At 53.9% G+C, this 12,091-nt stretch overlaps 3 protein-coding genes across 3 annotated transcripts; all 3 read right to left on the reverse strand.

Annotated features, from left to right (window-relative positions):
- Window positions 1-5,038: 5,038 nt before the first annotated feature.
- Window positions 5,039-6,217, reverse strand: J4E88_005459 (uncharacterized protein; the record flags this gene model as incomplete). The annotated part of the gene is made up of 2 exons (XM_049399095.1): window positions 5,039-5,808; window positions 5,863-6,217. 2 exons carry the CDS (start codon window positions 6,215-6,217, stop codon window positions 5,039-5,041), a joined length of 1,125 nt encoding a protein of 374 aa, XP_049254886.1.
- Window positions 6,218-7,675: 1,458 nt separating this feature from the next.
- J4E88_005460 (uncharacterized protein) lies at window positions 7,676-9,024 on the reverse strand (the record flags this gene model as incomplete). The annotated part of the gene is made up of 3 exons (XM_049399096.1): window positions 7,676-8,349; window positions 8,408-8,939; window positions 8,989-9,024. The coding sequence occupies 3 exons, from the start codon at window positions 9,022-9,024 to the stop codon at window positions 7,676-7,678; spliced, it is 1,242 nt and encodes a 413-aa protein (XP_049254887.1).
- Window positions 9,025-11,227: 2,203 nt separating this feature from the next.
- Window positions 11,228-12,010, reverse strand: J4E88_005461 (uncharacterized protein; the record flags this gene model as incomplete). The annotated part of the gene is made up of 2 exons (XM_049399097.1): window positions 11,228-11,864; window positions 11,919-12,010. The coding sequence occupies 2 exons, from the start codon at window positions 12,008-12,010 to the stop codon at window positions 11,228-11,230; spliced, it is 729 nt and encodes a 242-aa protein (XP_049254888.1).
- Between the last annotated feature and the right edge of the window lie 81 nt (window positions 12,011-12,091).

Here is a 12,091-nt window from a genome sequence, read left to right on the forward strand (position 1 = left end):
TGGCACAGACGTGTACCGGCTTTCAGATTGGGTTTTCGCAGCCTTGCGAATACCGATCGACAACGAGTTAAGCGTAGATGCCCCAGGTTTGATGGTGTCGCCCTAATATCCCCGGTTGGCATCTTGGAGGCCACTCGCATCGCCATGTATGAAGTTCCCGCCGCAGAGGGATTTGGAGCTCGTGAGTATTGCGTGCAGTGCACAGAGCGTAGAGCGTCTCGCCGTCGCCAACCAGGTAGCAGACATGGTAATGTGGCCTGACTGTGAACGAGATTCCTGCAAGTCTCAAGTGATACGACAGCGAATATACCGAACTACTCTTGTGACGAGTTGGTCGTGCTACTGGCGCGTTGACTTGTAGTCGAACAATATGTGCCAGGTACCATAGGATGGTGCCCTAGCAGACGATAGCGATGACTGGTGCCAGATCACCCAAGATAGCCATGGCGCGGTAGCCTGTACCTGAGGAGGCTTTGAGAAGTCGCACGTCAGCGACGTCATACTCTGTCTTGAGATAACAAAGACATCTCTGCATACTGCCCGACGATGCCAGGGCATCTGGTCATTGCATCCAGCTGGGGGCTGCAAGTATTGCTGCTCAGCTCCTTTTCGTGTTCGTCAGCAGCGCTGGCCGCGCCGGATGAAGACGGCCGGCCCCGCCATGGTAGCTTCCGACATTGCCACATGCGCGTCAAACCTCTTTCCATCTCTTTCTCAACGATCTTCATCTTCTTCAAGGTCCACCGTCATCAGTCACATCTTCCCATCTTTTTCTCGACGACCCTCATTTTCTTCAACGTCCACGGACGTCAGTCACATCGTTCCACGTCCTTTCCCTGTTCCTGTCCAGTCTTTGGTATGCCCCGGGCACTTTGCAACGACACAGGCTTGCTTGTCAGATCTTTGGCGCAAGCGACCGCTGTCCCTTTCTCCGGCGTAAAAGACCCTGACAAGGCTTCGAGAAGAGCAAGGAGTTGGGAGCGGGTTGGTCGCAACGCGCAAGGAGCGTTCCGAGAAAGCTCCGTCCTGGATGAAGACTGCGACAGATTTGGCCAGTCACCCACAACGTGCCGCCGCAGACCTGTCTTCGTAGCCGGCTGCGCTGCTGCGAGGAGCCTAGAGCAGGAGCAAAACCATGGCCGCCGTTACGGCACCACATCTAGCTTGGCCAGGTGTGTATCATATCCCGCCTGGTCCTGGTCGCCGTCCCGATGTCTTGCCCTTGTCTGGCACAGCAATGAGATGAGGTCTCTTCAATGCTTTCCCTTCGAGACTGCCTAGCATGTCCATCCGCCAACGCCCCTGATAAGGCCGACTAGCTAGACCTTACGGAGGATGACCTGTTGTGCGTCGACTCGCCAAATCGCACCAAACGGTTTCCCGTTCGCAACGTGGGTTTCGCACGACGCTCTCGACTGCTGCCGAGCCTGTCATATTTGCTGTACCCTTGCATGTCCGTACGCCAGAGACGTGTCTGGAATCCTCCTTGTATGCGTGGGAGGCGGGTGAGGCAAGCGATCGACGTTCGTTCGTATGCGAAGGGCGGCGCGTCCAAAGTTGTATGCCTGCGAAGGAGACAACGTCGTAATGCGGTCGTCAGCGGACGAAGCCCCTAGCTACCTGTCAGTGTGTATTCAAGATAACGGCGCTGCGTGAGGCGGGCACAGAACTTCATACCATGTTGAGACCAGCTTGAGCAAACATGCAGGCTACCTTGAGCATGGTGTTTCTTATCCCGACGCATCCGGACCGATCGCCTGTTCTGCTGTCGCAAGGGTACTTGTGGTTCCGTCTTTCTCTGCGGGGAGCTCAGCGGCGGACGCAGGTCGGCATTCGCGGCGCAACGGCTTCCTATGCAAACAGTCTCAGTCCTCGGCGGCCTGCTGTTACTAAGGCAGGAGGGTTCTCTTTGCCTGCTGTCGCTTCAGTCGCTATGTCGAAGAAACCGTGGTCTGTTGCCTCCTTTGTCCTTTCTGGGGGCCAGCGGCTTTACTCTGCGCACTGGGATAAGAAACAAGATGGAGACCTCCTGAACTGCTACGCTGCTACGCTGCTTCGCAAGAATGAGGAGTGCGTGAGCTGTTCGAATGTGTCAGTCACGGCGGCCGCAGCATCCCCCGGAGGCGCCGCCGCCGCCGCCACAGTCGCCTGCCATTGTGTGCGTGTGCATAGCCACTTGCCGACAGGGCGACAGCCGTCAAGACCGCCTATCAGAGAGCGATGTGCGTCGAGTCGTTCCTCGTGTTCGTGGTGTTGGCGCGAATGTGTTCGGTGTTGAGGGTGCGGTGCCGCGGAGGTGATGCAGACGTGAACCAGCCGCAGCGGCAGGCCAGCGACGGCCTGGAGTGGCAGACTGAGTTGATGCGGCCCATATCTCTCGCTGCCTCTAAAGAAGGAAGATGTCAGTTGTCAAGCAGCACAATGGGTCTGTTGAGATCTACCCCGCCGCCGACTTGGAGGCGTCAAAGCCGCGACTGAACGGTTCTCTCTCGATCCGCCACCTCCGCAGGAGGCAACAAGTAATACACCCAGGAGGAGATGAACTTACAGTGCTGCGATGAAAGGTGGTCCATGTATCGGTGCTTCCCTCGCGTGAGCGCTCGAGCGCAGACGGGAAAGTTGCTTCGCACCGCATGCCCTTCGTCGGCAGAGCGCCCTCAGGTGTAATTTTCGCTATCCTGGTTTCTGCAAGACTCATCACGACGTCGCCGCAAGCCGTTCGGATGCTCCTTTCGTCGTTTCGGGGTGATGTGGTTTGCGTCGTGGTGTTGGTCGCGGGGGTGGTGGCGGAGTCGTCAATGAAGTTGCGGACATAGAGCTGAGGCCCCAACACCCTCGCCTCAAGTTGCGAACATCAAATCGACCGACTGCGCACAGCGCCTATGCCTGCCCTCGCTAGGCACAGAGACGCTCGGCACTGCAGCACAGCTGGAATCATACCAAAGTCTACATCGGGGGACGTCTCAGTGCACTTGCTAAAGGCTATCCCTTGTCTCAGACCGGATGATGACCGCAACGCATCAATAATCGTGGCTGGCCAAGTCGACATCCGTAACACGTTGACAAGGCTGCACTCAGCCTGCAAGTAAAGATTGCACCGACCGCATGTGCCACTAAGTCTAGAAGGCTGCGGTCACCGGAGCAAGTCAAGCTTGAGACATGCACGTGTGATCATGATATGCTGTTGAATCTCCTTACATCCCAGCACAGAGTTCTGATGTCATTATCTGGCAGTACCAGTCTCGTTGGCTGCGTATTAACCCCTGAGTCGGGATTCATTCATGGAGGATGGACGCATGTCTGCAACCATGTTATACATTCTGCATCAGGATGAGCATTGCTCAGAAACGGTATTTAATATCGGCTCTGTGATCCTGTTGTTGAACAGACTAGAAGCTGGTGGATGGCACTACAAAGTCCAGAGATCGCAGTCGATCAGATGCCATCTGCACGAAGTCAAAGGAAGTCACGAAAAGGACACAATCATAAGGGCTAATAAGTCTCTTGCTCGTACATACCGCACATTCGACTGGAATTACGTACAAGCCTCGCCGAAGCCATAAAGTGCGTTGTCTTATACTCGGTCATGGGTTGGAAGACGTCTAGCCAACACCCGTAACATTACCTTCTTGTCGGATGCTGGAGAACGAGAGTCGAGCGATCGACTCGCAGTTGACCCTGCTGGGTGAAGGAGCGCGATGTCCTGCGCCCGCCCAATCGCCCGCCCACCAACAGTGAAGCCACAAATCCAAAATCTACAAGGCACACGAACCAACTAAGGTCCGTTGGATATATAAATAAAGTAAATCGTCGTTATTCCACTAACTAGTGGTCACAGGAAAGGATGTAGGTGCCGCGGGCACCGAACCTTTTGTTGTTTCCGCATCCATATCTCGTTTTTTTGCTCCCGCGTTCGACTCTTCTTGGAGACAAACAATGAGTTAAAGGGCTCGCTTTTTGCCCGCCCCTTCACCTCGGCTCCGCGGTTTCTGTTGTGCGCAGACGAATGTTTTCACCGCGTGTCACTGGCTTTGCGGACATCGCGGTTCACCTCATTTTTGTTCCTGGAAGCGCCCGTAAACGGGACTCCACGAATTCGTGTCAGCGAACTATGTTGGACAGGTCTCTCCCGACTTTGTTGGCTATATATTTGCAAATATTCGTCGTTATTCCACTAACTCGTGGCCTAGGAGAGATGTAGGTGCCCCCATTGGGGGCACCGAACTCTTTGCTCCCGTGTTCGAATCCGCGCATGCTCGACATTAGATCGGGTTTCTTGTTTTTTGCTCGCGAGGGCTAATTGAGCGCGACTGGCTGCATTGATACACACGTTCCGTGCCGCCTGGTGCCGTAGCTTAATTGCACATGAGCGATTTGGCGTATTCTAGATCTAGTATCAGAGATTCTCGACGGAGACATAGTAAGCATGCGGCACGGAAAGTCTTGCAGAACGCCAGCGAGAAGACTGTTGAGGTCGTTGGCACCACCAGTGGCACAGACGACGTGCCGCATGCAGTAGACAAAACGTGATGCAGTCGAGCAGCTATATTCGATGACGACCCTGGCAAGTATCGCAATGGCGGCAGCTGGCAATAAATTAATAGGAGTATGTTGTGTACATCGCGAGAAGACAGGTCGTTCGAAGGACTTGACGACTTCGGACGGCTGGGGTCGGTCAAGGGCTTAATGTCCCCTTTCAGCCGCGAAACTCCGCGAGAGCATCAATTTTTTGGATGCACAGTCTTGGATCGCGCGACGCGATCTGCTGATACTGGACTGTGCGATTTTTACATGATGTCTGGAAGTTAAGATTCCACGAGATTATGGTGGGGCGGCATCGACCGATGTGGCATCGGTACCACGCTAAGACAACTTCACCAAACCTCATCACAGCGAAGAGAAGCTCGACAACTGCAATTAAAAGACATCACGATTGAGACTATTGCATGGAAAGATGCAGCTTTTAAGAATTTGGGATCATTTTCCATGCCCTGACATGTTTTGACCGAGCCATTTTACCGGCTGCGGCTGAAGGCCGTCATCCTTCGGTATCCTTGCCTTCGACCACGTCAACACAACCTGAGAAGTCGTCCTCACACTTCCACGAACTAGGAACTCGATCTCTCAAAGCTTGCAGGAACCTCCTGTGGCCTGTGCCCATGCAAGCATCAGCCACCGCCTGATACCTGTTGATATCTCCAGAGCTTCCCTCTTCTATGTCTTGAGTTCGAGTATAGTCGAGGAAATATAGCTGCTCAGCAACATCGAGAAGATCTGACCGAGCTTGAGTGGCCATTAACTCCAACATGGCTTCAAAGTCTGTAGGCGACATGTCGAAGAGCTCTGCGCAGCCACCGACATCCTCGACGACCTTGTGTATGGCGTTGTCCAATGTCCGAATGTATGCCTCCATTTCTAGAGCGCGAATTGGTGTACGTCCAACATCCTTCTCCTCCTCCGATTGACATTCGTAGTAATGGTAGCCGAGGCTCGTGAAGGATAGTGTCTTGGATTCCGGGCTAAGGGCATGATAGACACCTGCGTCCCTGAGCCTCTGGTCACGACCGTACTGAGCTGCTGTGGGGTCAAGGTACGTTCCGGTACCGTTCAACCGGGCGGGCTTCTCTGGGCGACAGAGGTTGTGTTCGTCGGTCGGTGTGATCCTGAACATGGAGTGCCAAGCGGCGACGGGTAGTGTGAGCGTAGCCGTTTCCGAGCCTTCCTCCTGCCAGTAGGTGACCTCTACCTCTTGGTCGGACTGGACGTTGTCGACGTGGGCTTCGTGTACTTCTATCGAGGTGGTAAGACCTGAAGACGTTAGCCTTAGTTTGGGTCTCGCTGGATGTAATGGCGGGCACAAACCTTCGGTGAAGAAAGCCACTGTCGGGGCGAAGGCCTTCAGAACAAGGACACACTTGTTGTGTGACAGATAGGCATGCCTTGCCTTGAGGGGAAAGGATTGGTTCTCCAGTACTGATACCTCGCCTGGATGGCCTTCTACATTGCGCACTCCTATCCAGAGTGAACTTCCGCTCTCGTCGGCAACCTCATACATGACCGACAAGCGGTTCGTCGCGTCGCTGAATTCGAGAAACAGGCGGTTGACGATGCGGTCGACGCGATACAGATCCCGCTCCGCCCTCTCCTGGACGTGAGTGCGGACGCTGCGGTATCCGCCATCTTCGAAGCAGACAGGAACCCCTGGATGGTCTGCCATTGTGGCTTGCGGTTTGGAGTAGGTTTCGAGCGTGCGAGAGCGCATAGATTGACGGCGGCCGGAATGTGTTATGGGTGTCACGGAGGTGAGAGATATCGCGCGATCTGGGAAGGGAATAGCGGGGTTTGTGTCCAAAATGTCGTTCAGAGGAGACGGTGCACGAGCGGAGCGAAAAGAAGGGTCCAACTGTCTCACTTTATCACTCCTGTCACTGTCACCGCCAACGACTTGTCCGCACAGAACCAATCCCTGAACAACGCCGACGATGTCCTCTTCCAGCGCACCTTCAACAGCCGGACTCACGATCGAAGAGAGTCTCGAACTCTTCCTCATCGCATTCAACGCCGCCGTGGCCGCATTCCGCCCATTCTCTGTCACTTCCTTTGGCGCCAGTAATCTTGGCGACGACCATATACTGGTGACACGCGATCGTCAAAGCCACGGCCAAGTGCCCGTAGGGACCTCAGAAGCGCTCAAGATCTCTTACAAGAAGCTGAACCTGTGCGACACCTTTTGCACGATCTTCTACGAGGCGGTCGAGACGCGACTACATTGTAAACTCCCTGATCGTAGCTTCCTCGCCGGGCCCCAGTAATTAACATTATCCCTACAGCATACGACGCCGACGTCGAGTATGCTGTAATCGAGAATCCAAGGCCGACCCAAGTCCTCCACATCCGCAACGAAAAGACCTCGATGCCCCATTCGGTCCTTCTCATCCGCAAGCAAGACGAATCCGAGATCATCTTTGATGGCACAGCAGAGCAACTCGGGTGGCCAGCGACGATCGCGATTATAAGCGGCGACAAATTTTGGCCTCATTACACCCGTGATGGGCAATACAAACTCGACTTATACCACAGAGATATGAGTCTGGATGACCACAAAGGGTTTTGCCAGGGATATTGGCACAAAATCGGGATCAGCTTGCGCCAGATGCTGCAGAGCTTCGACTGGGCGATGCTGGCGGGCATGGCGACTAGCGATCGAGAAGACTACGTACGTGAGAAAGCGACGCAAAGGGCCCAGGATGCTGCTCGAGCTTGTTGGGGATAAAGAAGACACATAGTCCCTGGCTAGCTGTCCTATCAGTTGCTTGCCGGCTTGTGCGTAGGCAATCTGTACTCTGCGGAGGACAATACATGCCGGGTTTCATGCTGCAGAAGCTCATCGTCTGCCTCAAAAGCGCGTTTGCCTAGAGGATATCAGTGTGCCGCGTGAATTGTATACGAGAACCGCTGTGTTGGGCGTGCATATGTACAATCGTCGGGTACGCCAAGGCTGAAATTCAGCCAGAAAGACATCTCAACATTGCGTAGCTGGAATCACGCAAAATAATTTAGAGGATACTTGGACTCGTATGAGCTTGTAGAGCCCATCAATGGTGATTGTAAGCACGGGTCAATGGGTTGCGGTGTAATGATTATATTGGCCTTTGCCCGCGCGCAAAGAAACTACCTAAGAAAGTTCGTGCCGCGTCACCTCGAGTCCCGACGCTCGCTCCAAAGACTCCATGACCTTTGCATGACCGGTACCCATGCAGGATTTAGCCAGGGCTTTCCAGTGTGTGTTCCTGTCGAGATTGCCCGGGATGTACTTGTTGTTGAGGTAGTTCACCAGGACATCGAGATCCGCCTTGACGGAGCTCAGGATATCATGCTCCAGAGCACCCCACTTGTCATCATTGCCGCCCCTGATGACGTCCTTCCATGCGCAGCCAGTCATCTTCTGGTATACCCGGTTGTTGACCGTTCGCACAATCGCTTCGGTTCGAAATTCTATGCGCAGGGTGCGGGAACGTGACGAACTGGCTTCGTTCTCGTGAACGCTGTTGAGGTGTTGGGAGTAATTGTATCCCAAGGAGAAGAACTCTATCGGCACTTTCACTTCCTCGTCCGGGTATGCAGGGTATCCTCTGACGGGGTATACGCCCGCGGGTCGTAGGTACTGGGGCGCTGAGGGGTCGATGTAGACGCCCTCTCCATCGTCGTTGGGGGAGGTGATTTTGAACACCGTGTGTACGTCGGCGATCCGCCTTCTCCTGCCGGTCGAGCTCTCGATGCAGACGACGGGTTTGATCTCGTAGACCCCGTGTATCTCCACCTCTTCGACATCGATTGGAAGGCGTAGTTCTGCGTCATAGTTCGTTAGCGGTGAGAATCTCTTGTAAACAATCGAAATACCACTCACCCTCGACTAGCCAAGCCAAAAGACCCGCTAGGAGCTTGCACGCAAAGACGCAGTAGTTATGCGACTTGAATGCTTTGAAGCTCTCGTCTGTCACGGACCTTCGCTCTCGAGCGAGAATTCCCGGACTGATATCCCATTTGGGGCGGAAGCGCAAATGTAGCTGACCGCCCACTTCCCTGGCGCTCAGAAGCTTGCGCGGATCGACCGCTTCTGTGGTCATGGAGAATATGTTGACCATGAGCGCTGTTGTACGAGCGAAGCTCGGGTCTGGCTGCCGCGCTTGCTGGATGTCCATGTTGGCTTGGATTTGCTTGTCGTGTGCGGGTACGACGGGGAAGGTATTGATGAGGAGGCTTTTGGAGATGAGGAGCTCGAAAAGGAGAGGAGTTTTGAAGACAGGGTGAGGGCGGGGTGGGCGGCGCTCGTCAGTGGTGAAGCAGAGATATCGAGCCTGGTGTTTTGGTCTCGCGCTAGCCCCCCGACGCTCCTCCGCCGGACTGACAAACGCGCCAACGACTGTCTCTGCCCTCGCCTAATTGCATCTTAATCCAAGATCAATAGCACATGAATAGAGATCTCACGTCAGGAGTCACTTCAGGGGCGCCGTAAGCGTTCATCTGAATATTCGAACGTGCAGGCTTTGAGGAGGTCAAAAGCGCTATCAACGAGCATCGCCAGCTCAACAGTTACATGATGGTGCAGTTCAGGAGCGCAGATACAGCGCTGTCTACATTCATATCTTTACGTTGCTCCGTGCCTGCCTTCGTGTATGCGCAGAAGGAGACAGTGCTGACAGCCAATACTCTCCTCGGCTCGCAGTACTGATACGATGCTCTCATACTGCTCAAACAAGTCTCATTGCGAAGGGAATCATTATGCGAGCCCAAAAAGGAAGGCAGGTCAGGGCGGGAGTTGCAAGATGTCCGCTGGGCTACGTCGCGTCACAAAGCTAGCAATGCTGGAGCATATAGTCTGCATTCTAGGAATGTGAATGAAGCAAAAGTCGACGCTGAAATGACACAACGCGCTCGTCGCGATCACATCTGGTTAATGCCGATTACTATCGCCAGCGAACAGCTGGGAGCTCTTTGTCGGCGCTTTACAGCAGCAGGACGGATGAATGTAGGGGAGATGCTGCAGGCCACAGATACCGTTGTAAGAATAGAGTAGAGGGCATCTCGTAAGCGCTCTGATTGAGCAGACGCGGAGTGATGCGCAGCAAAGGCAGTGAAGTACAACCTCGGGAGATGGTGTCAGCGAGCAAAAACGTTGGTATAGGACTTAGACAAACACCATGAGACTGCCTGAAAGTCCCGATAGAACTTGCAGGTGCTCTCTTGGGTGGTATACAAGCAGATCTAGCCAATGTTGTGATAGGGAACGCGTCATTCTCCGCACTGGCACCTAGCCAATCTCCGCACCCCCGCCGCACTTGGTCCAGGAAAACACAGAACCAAAAAGAACAGTTTGTCTTCACCAGTTTGCTACTCAAGAGAATCGAATTAGCAAAAAAACCTGTATTCATAACTTTATAGTGCCTGGACACTGTCGTGTGGAGGACCTGGATATGTTAGCGGGGTTCTCAAGAGTAAACAGCAACTATCTACCTGCACCATCCTAGTGATGGTGGGCCTAACTACGGTACAAAGTACACATCCTTGCCCCGGATGGTGAAATGTAGATCCATTAGATGTATTATATGGTCAAGTGGTATCTGCGGGTATAGTGGGGCAGAAGATTTCATGGCCAGTCTCGCGGGGGTAAAGGGCTGGCCAGAGTGGGCACAAACATTGAGCTCGTGCCCCTTCTGAGTCCCCTACTCGCTTTGTAAGCCCCGCCACTTGTTTTGATAAGGCTGCGATGGTCGTGACACGGGCTACTGGTGTTTGACGCGTCACTGAGGATGGCTTCCAGCTTGTCAGCGCTTTTTGACCTGACGATGGCTTTGACTTCATCAATGAGCCTTTCCCGCGCTTAAGCATGCTCTGAGCGATCTCCGCGTCTACAGTATATGCTCCAGGTGCCGTAATATGGTCTAGTCAGCTCCACGAGTTTATGCGCCAGCCTTGATGTTCACATCATGTCACTCCATAAGGCCGGGTTTCATCTGCAATCTCTGTCCTTGCGGCATGTTGAAATCACAAACACGATTTATATCCGTGCCAATTTTCCGGTAGATCTGACCCAGTGGTCTCACGGCATCTAGAATAATGCTCAGTCTGCCATCCTGTCGCGCAGCTTGATGCTGGTGACGTTGTGTAACATTCACGTCGTCAATCATCATGTCGAGCTTGGAGGAGACATCATGATATGTACTGTGCTGTATTGATCTGCTGAGCGATTTTATGCTGCCACTTCTACTACCGGAGACAGCGCGCAGGCTGATCTCCTTGCGCTGGTCTAACTGCCCCTTGCCCTACGCGCCGGCCTTCTTCCTACTTGGCTTCCTTCGAAGTGTCGCCCTGGCTATTGTTCCATATCCTTCGCATCGATAAGGGTGTTCTGGGAAGTCGCGATCGGAAGGTAGGCGTGGCTCTCGGCCAAAGATGACCGAGTTAGTAGTGATCATGTAGAGGATGTAGCGATCTTTCTTCGTGTTTCTCCACACGAGGCCGAGGCGTGAGTAGAGAACAAAAGACTGAGCGACGACGAAGACGAGCCATCAGAGATAGATGAAGACGATGGCCGAGTAAGAGGTATAGCAGTCATGTTGTCCGCGCGGTGGACCTTCAGTCAAAAGGGATGAGGCGCCTGCGTTTTGTCAATTCGTTGTTTTCCAGACCAAGACAACTCGCATACCAACATAGCCTCCCTGGGCCTTCATATCGGAGTCTTCTTCTGGCGGGAGGCATGCATGTATGAGCCAGGCTTGCCATAGCCCTTGTAGTCTGCCACGCTGTTGGAGTGCCACCTGCCCCTCATGGCCTCACGAAGATCTTCGAACGCCTGAGCCCATCCAAGTGTTCCAGACCTCTGCTGGTACAGTCCCATGCTGCGCGCTATCGTATCGTCCATCTCCTTCTCGGTGACCTTGGCGCCAGCAACGGCCAGGAGCGTCTCCACAGTGCCTGCCTTCTGGAAGACCAGGGCAAGGAGGAGAAGGGGGCTGTCGTCTTCGAACAGATGTGGCGCGTTGATGAGCATCCAGCGGTGCAAGTAGAAGTACCTGAACGAGATCTCCGTGGCGGGCCCAGTCAGCAGCATGTCCGCGTCGGCGCTCGCGTCAGCCTTGTTGGCTTCGTTGAAGGGATAGTCGTGCATGCAAGCGGCCACGCTCGAGACATGGGTTCCGCTGCCCTTCTTAGTGTGGGGAGATGCTCTGATGCGAATGCGACAGAGTGGATGCTGGCCCTTTGGCTTGATCCGACATGCCTCCTCGATGGCTGCAAGAGCGGTGGGCCATTCTTTATCCGCCGCCAATGTCTTCGTCTTCGTGTAGTAGTTCTCTGGAAGAGACCTAGATCTGTGTGTTAGCTAGTTCATTGATGATTTGAGCTTCTGGTGAACTGACTTGAGCTTCGCCATTGGGTCTCCGCCGTAGTGGTTCGCGCAGTCAGTCAGTATTGTCTCCAAGACCTGCTTCTGGGTGACGATGGCCGCCATGTTGTTTGTGGAGAAAGGACTTGACTGGACTTTTAAAAGATGGCGGGTCAGTCCGAAAGTCTGGTCAAAGTTGTAAGTAGA

This window comes from Alternaria novae-zelandiae (genome assembly GCF_023758075.1).
Source record: "Alternaria novae-zelandiae strain BMP 2774 chromosome Unknown scaffold_10, whole genome shotgun sequence".
NCBI lineage: Eukaryota > Fungi > Ascomycota > Dothideomycetes > Pleosporales > Pleosporaceae > Alternaria > Alternaria novae-zelandiae.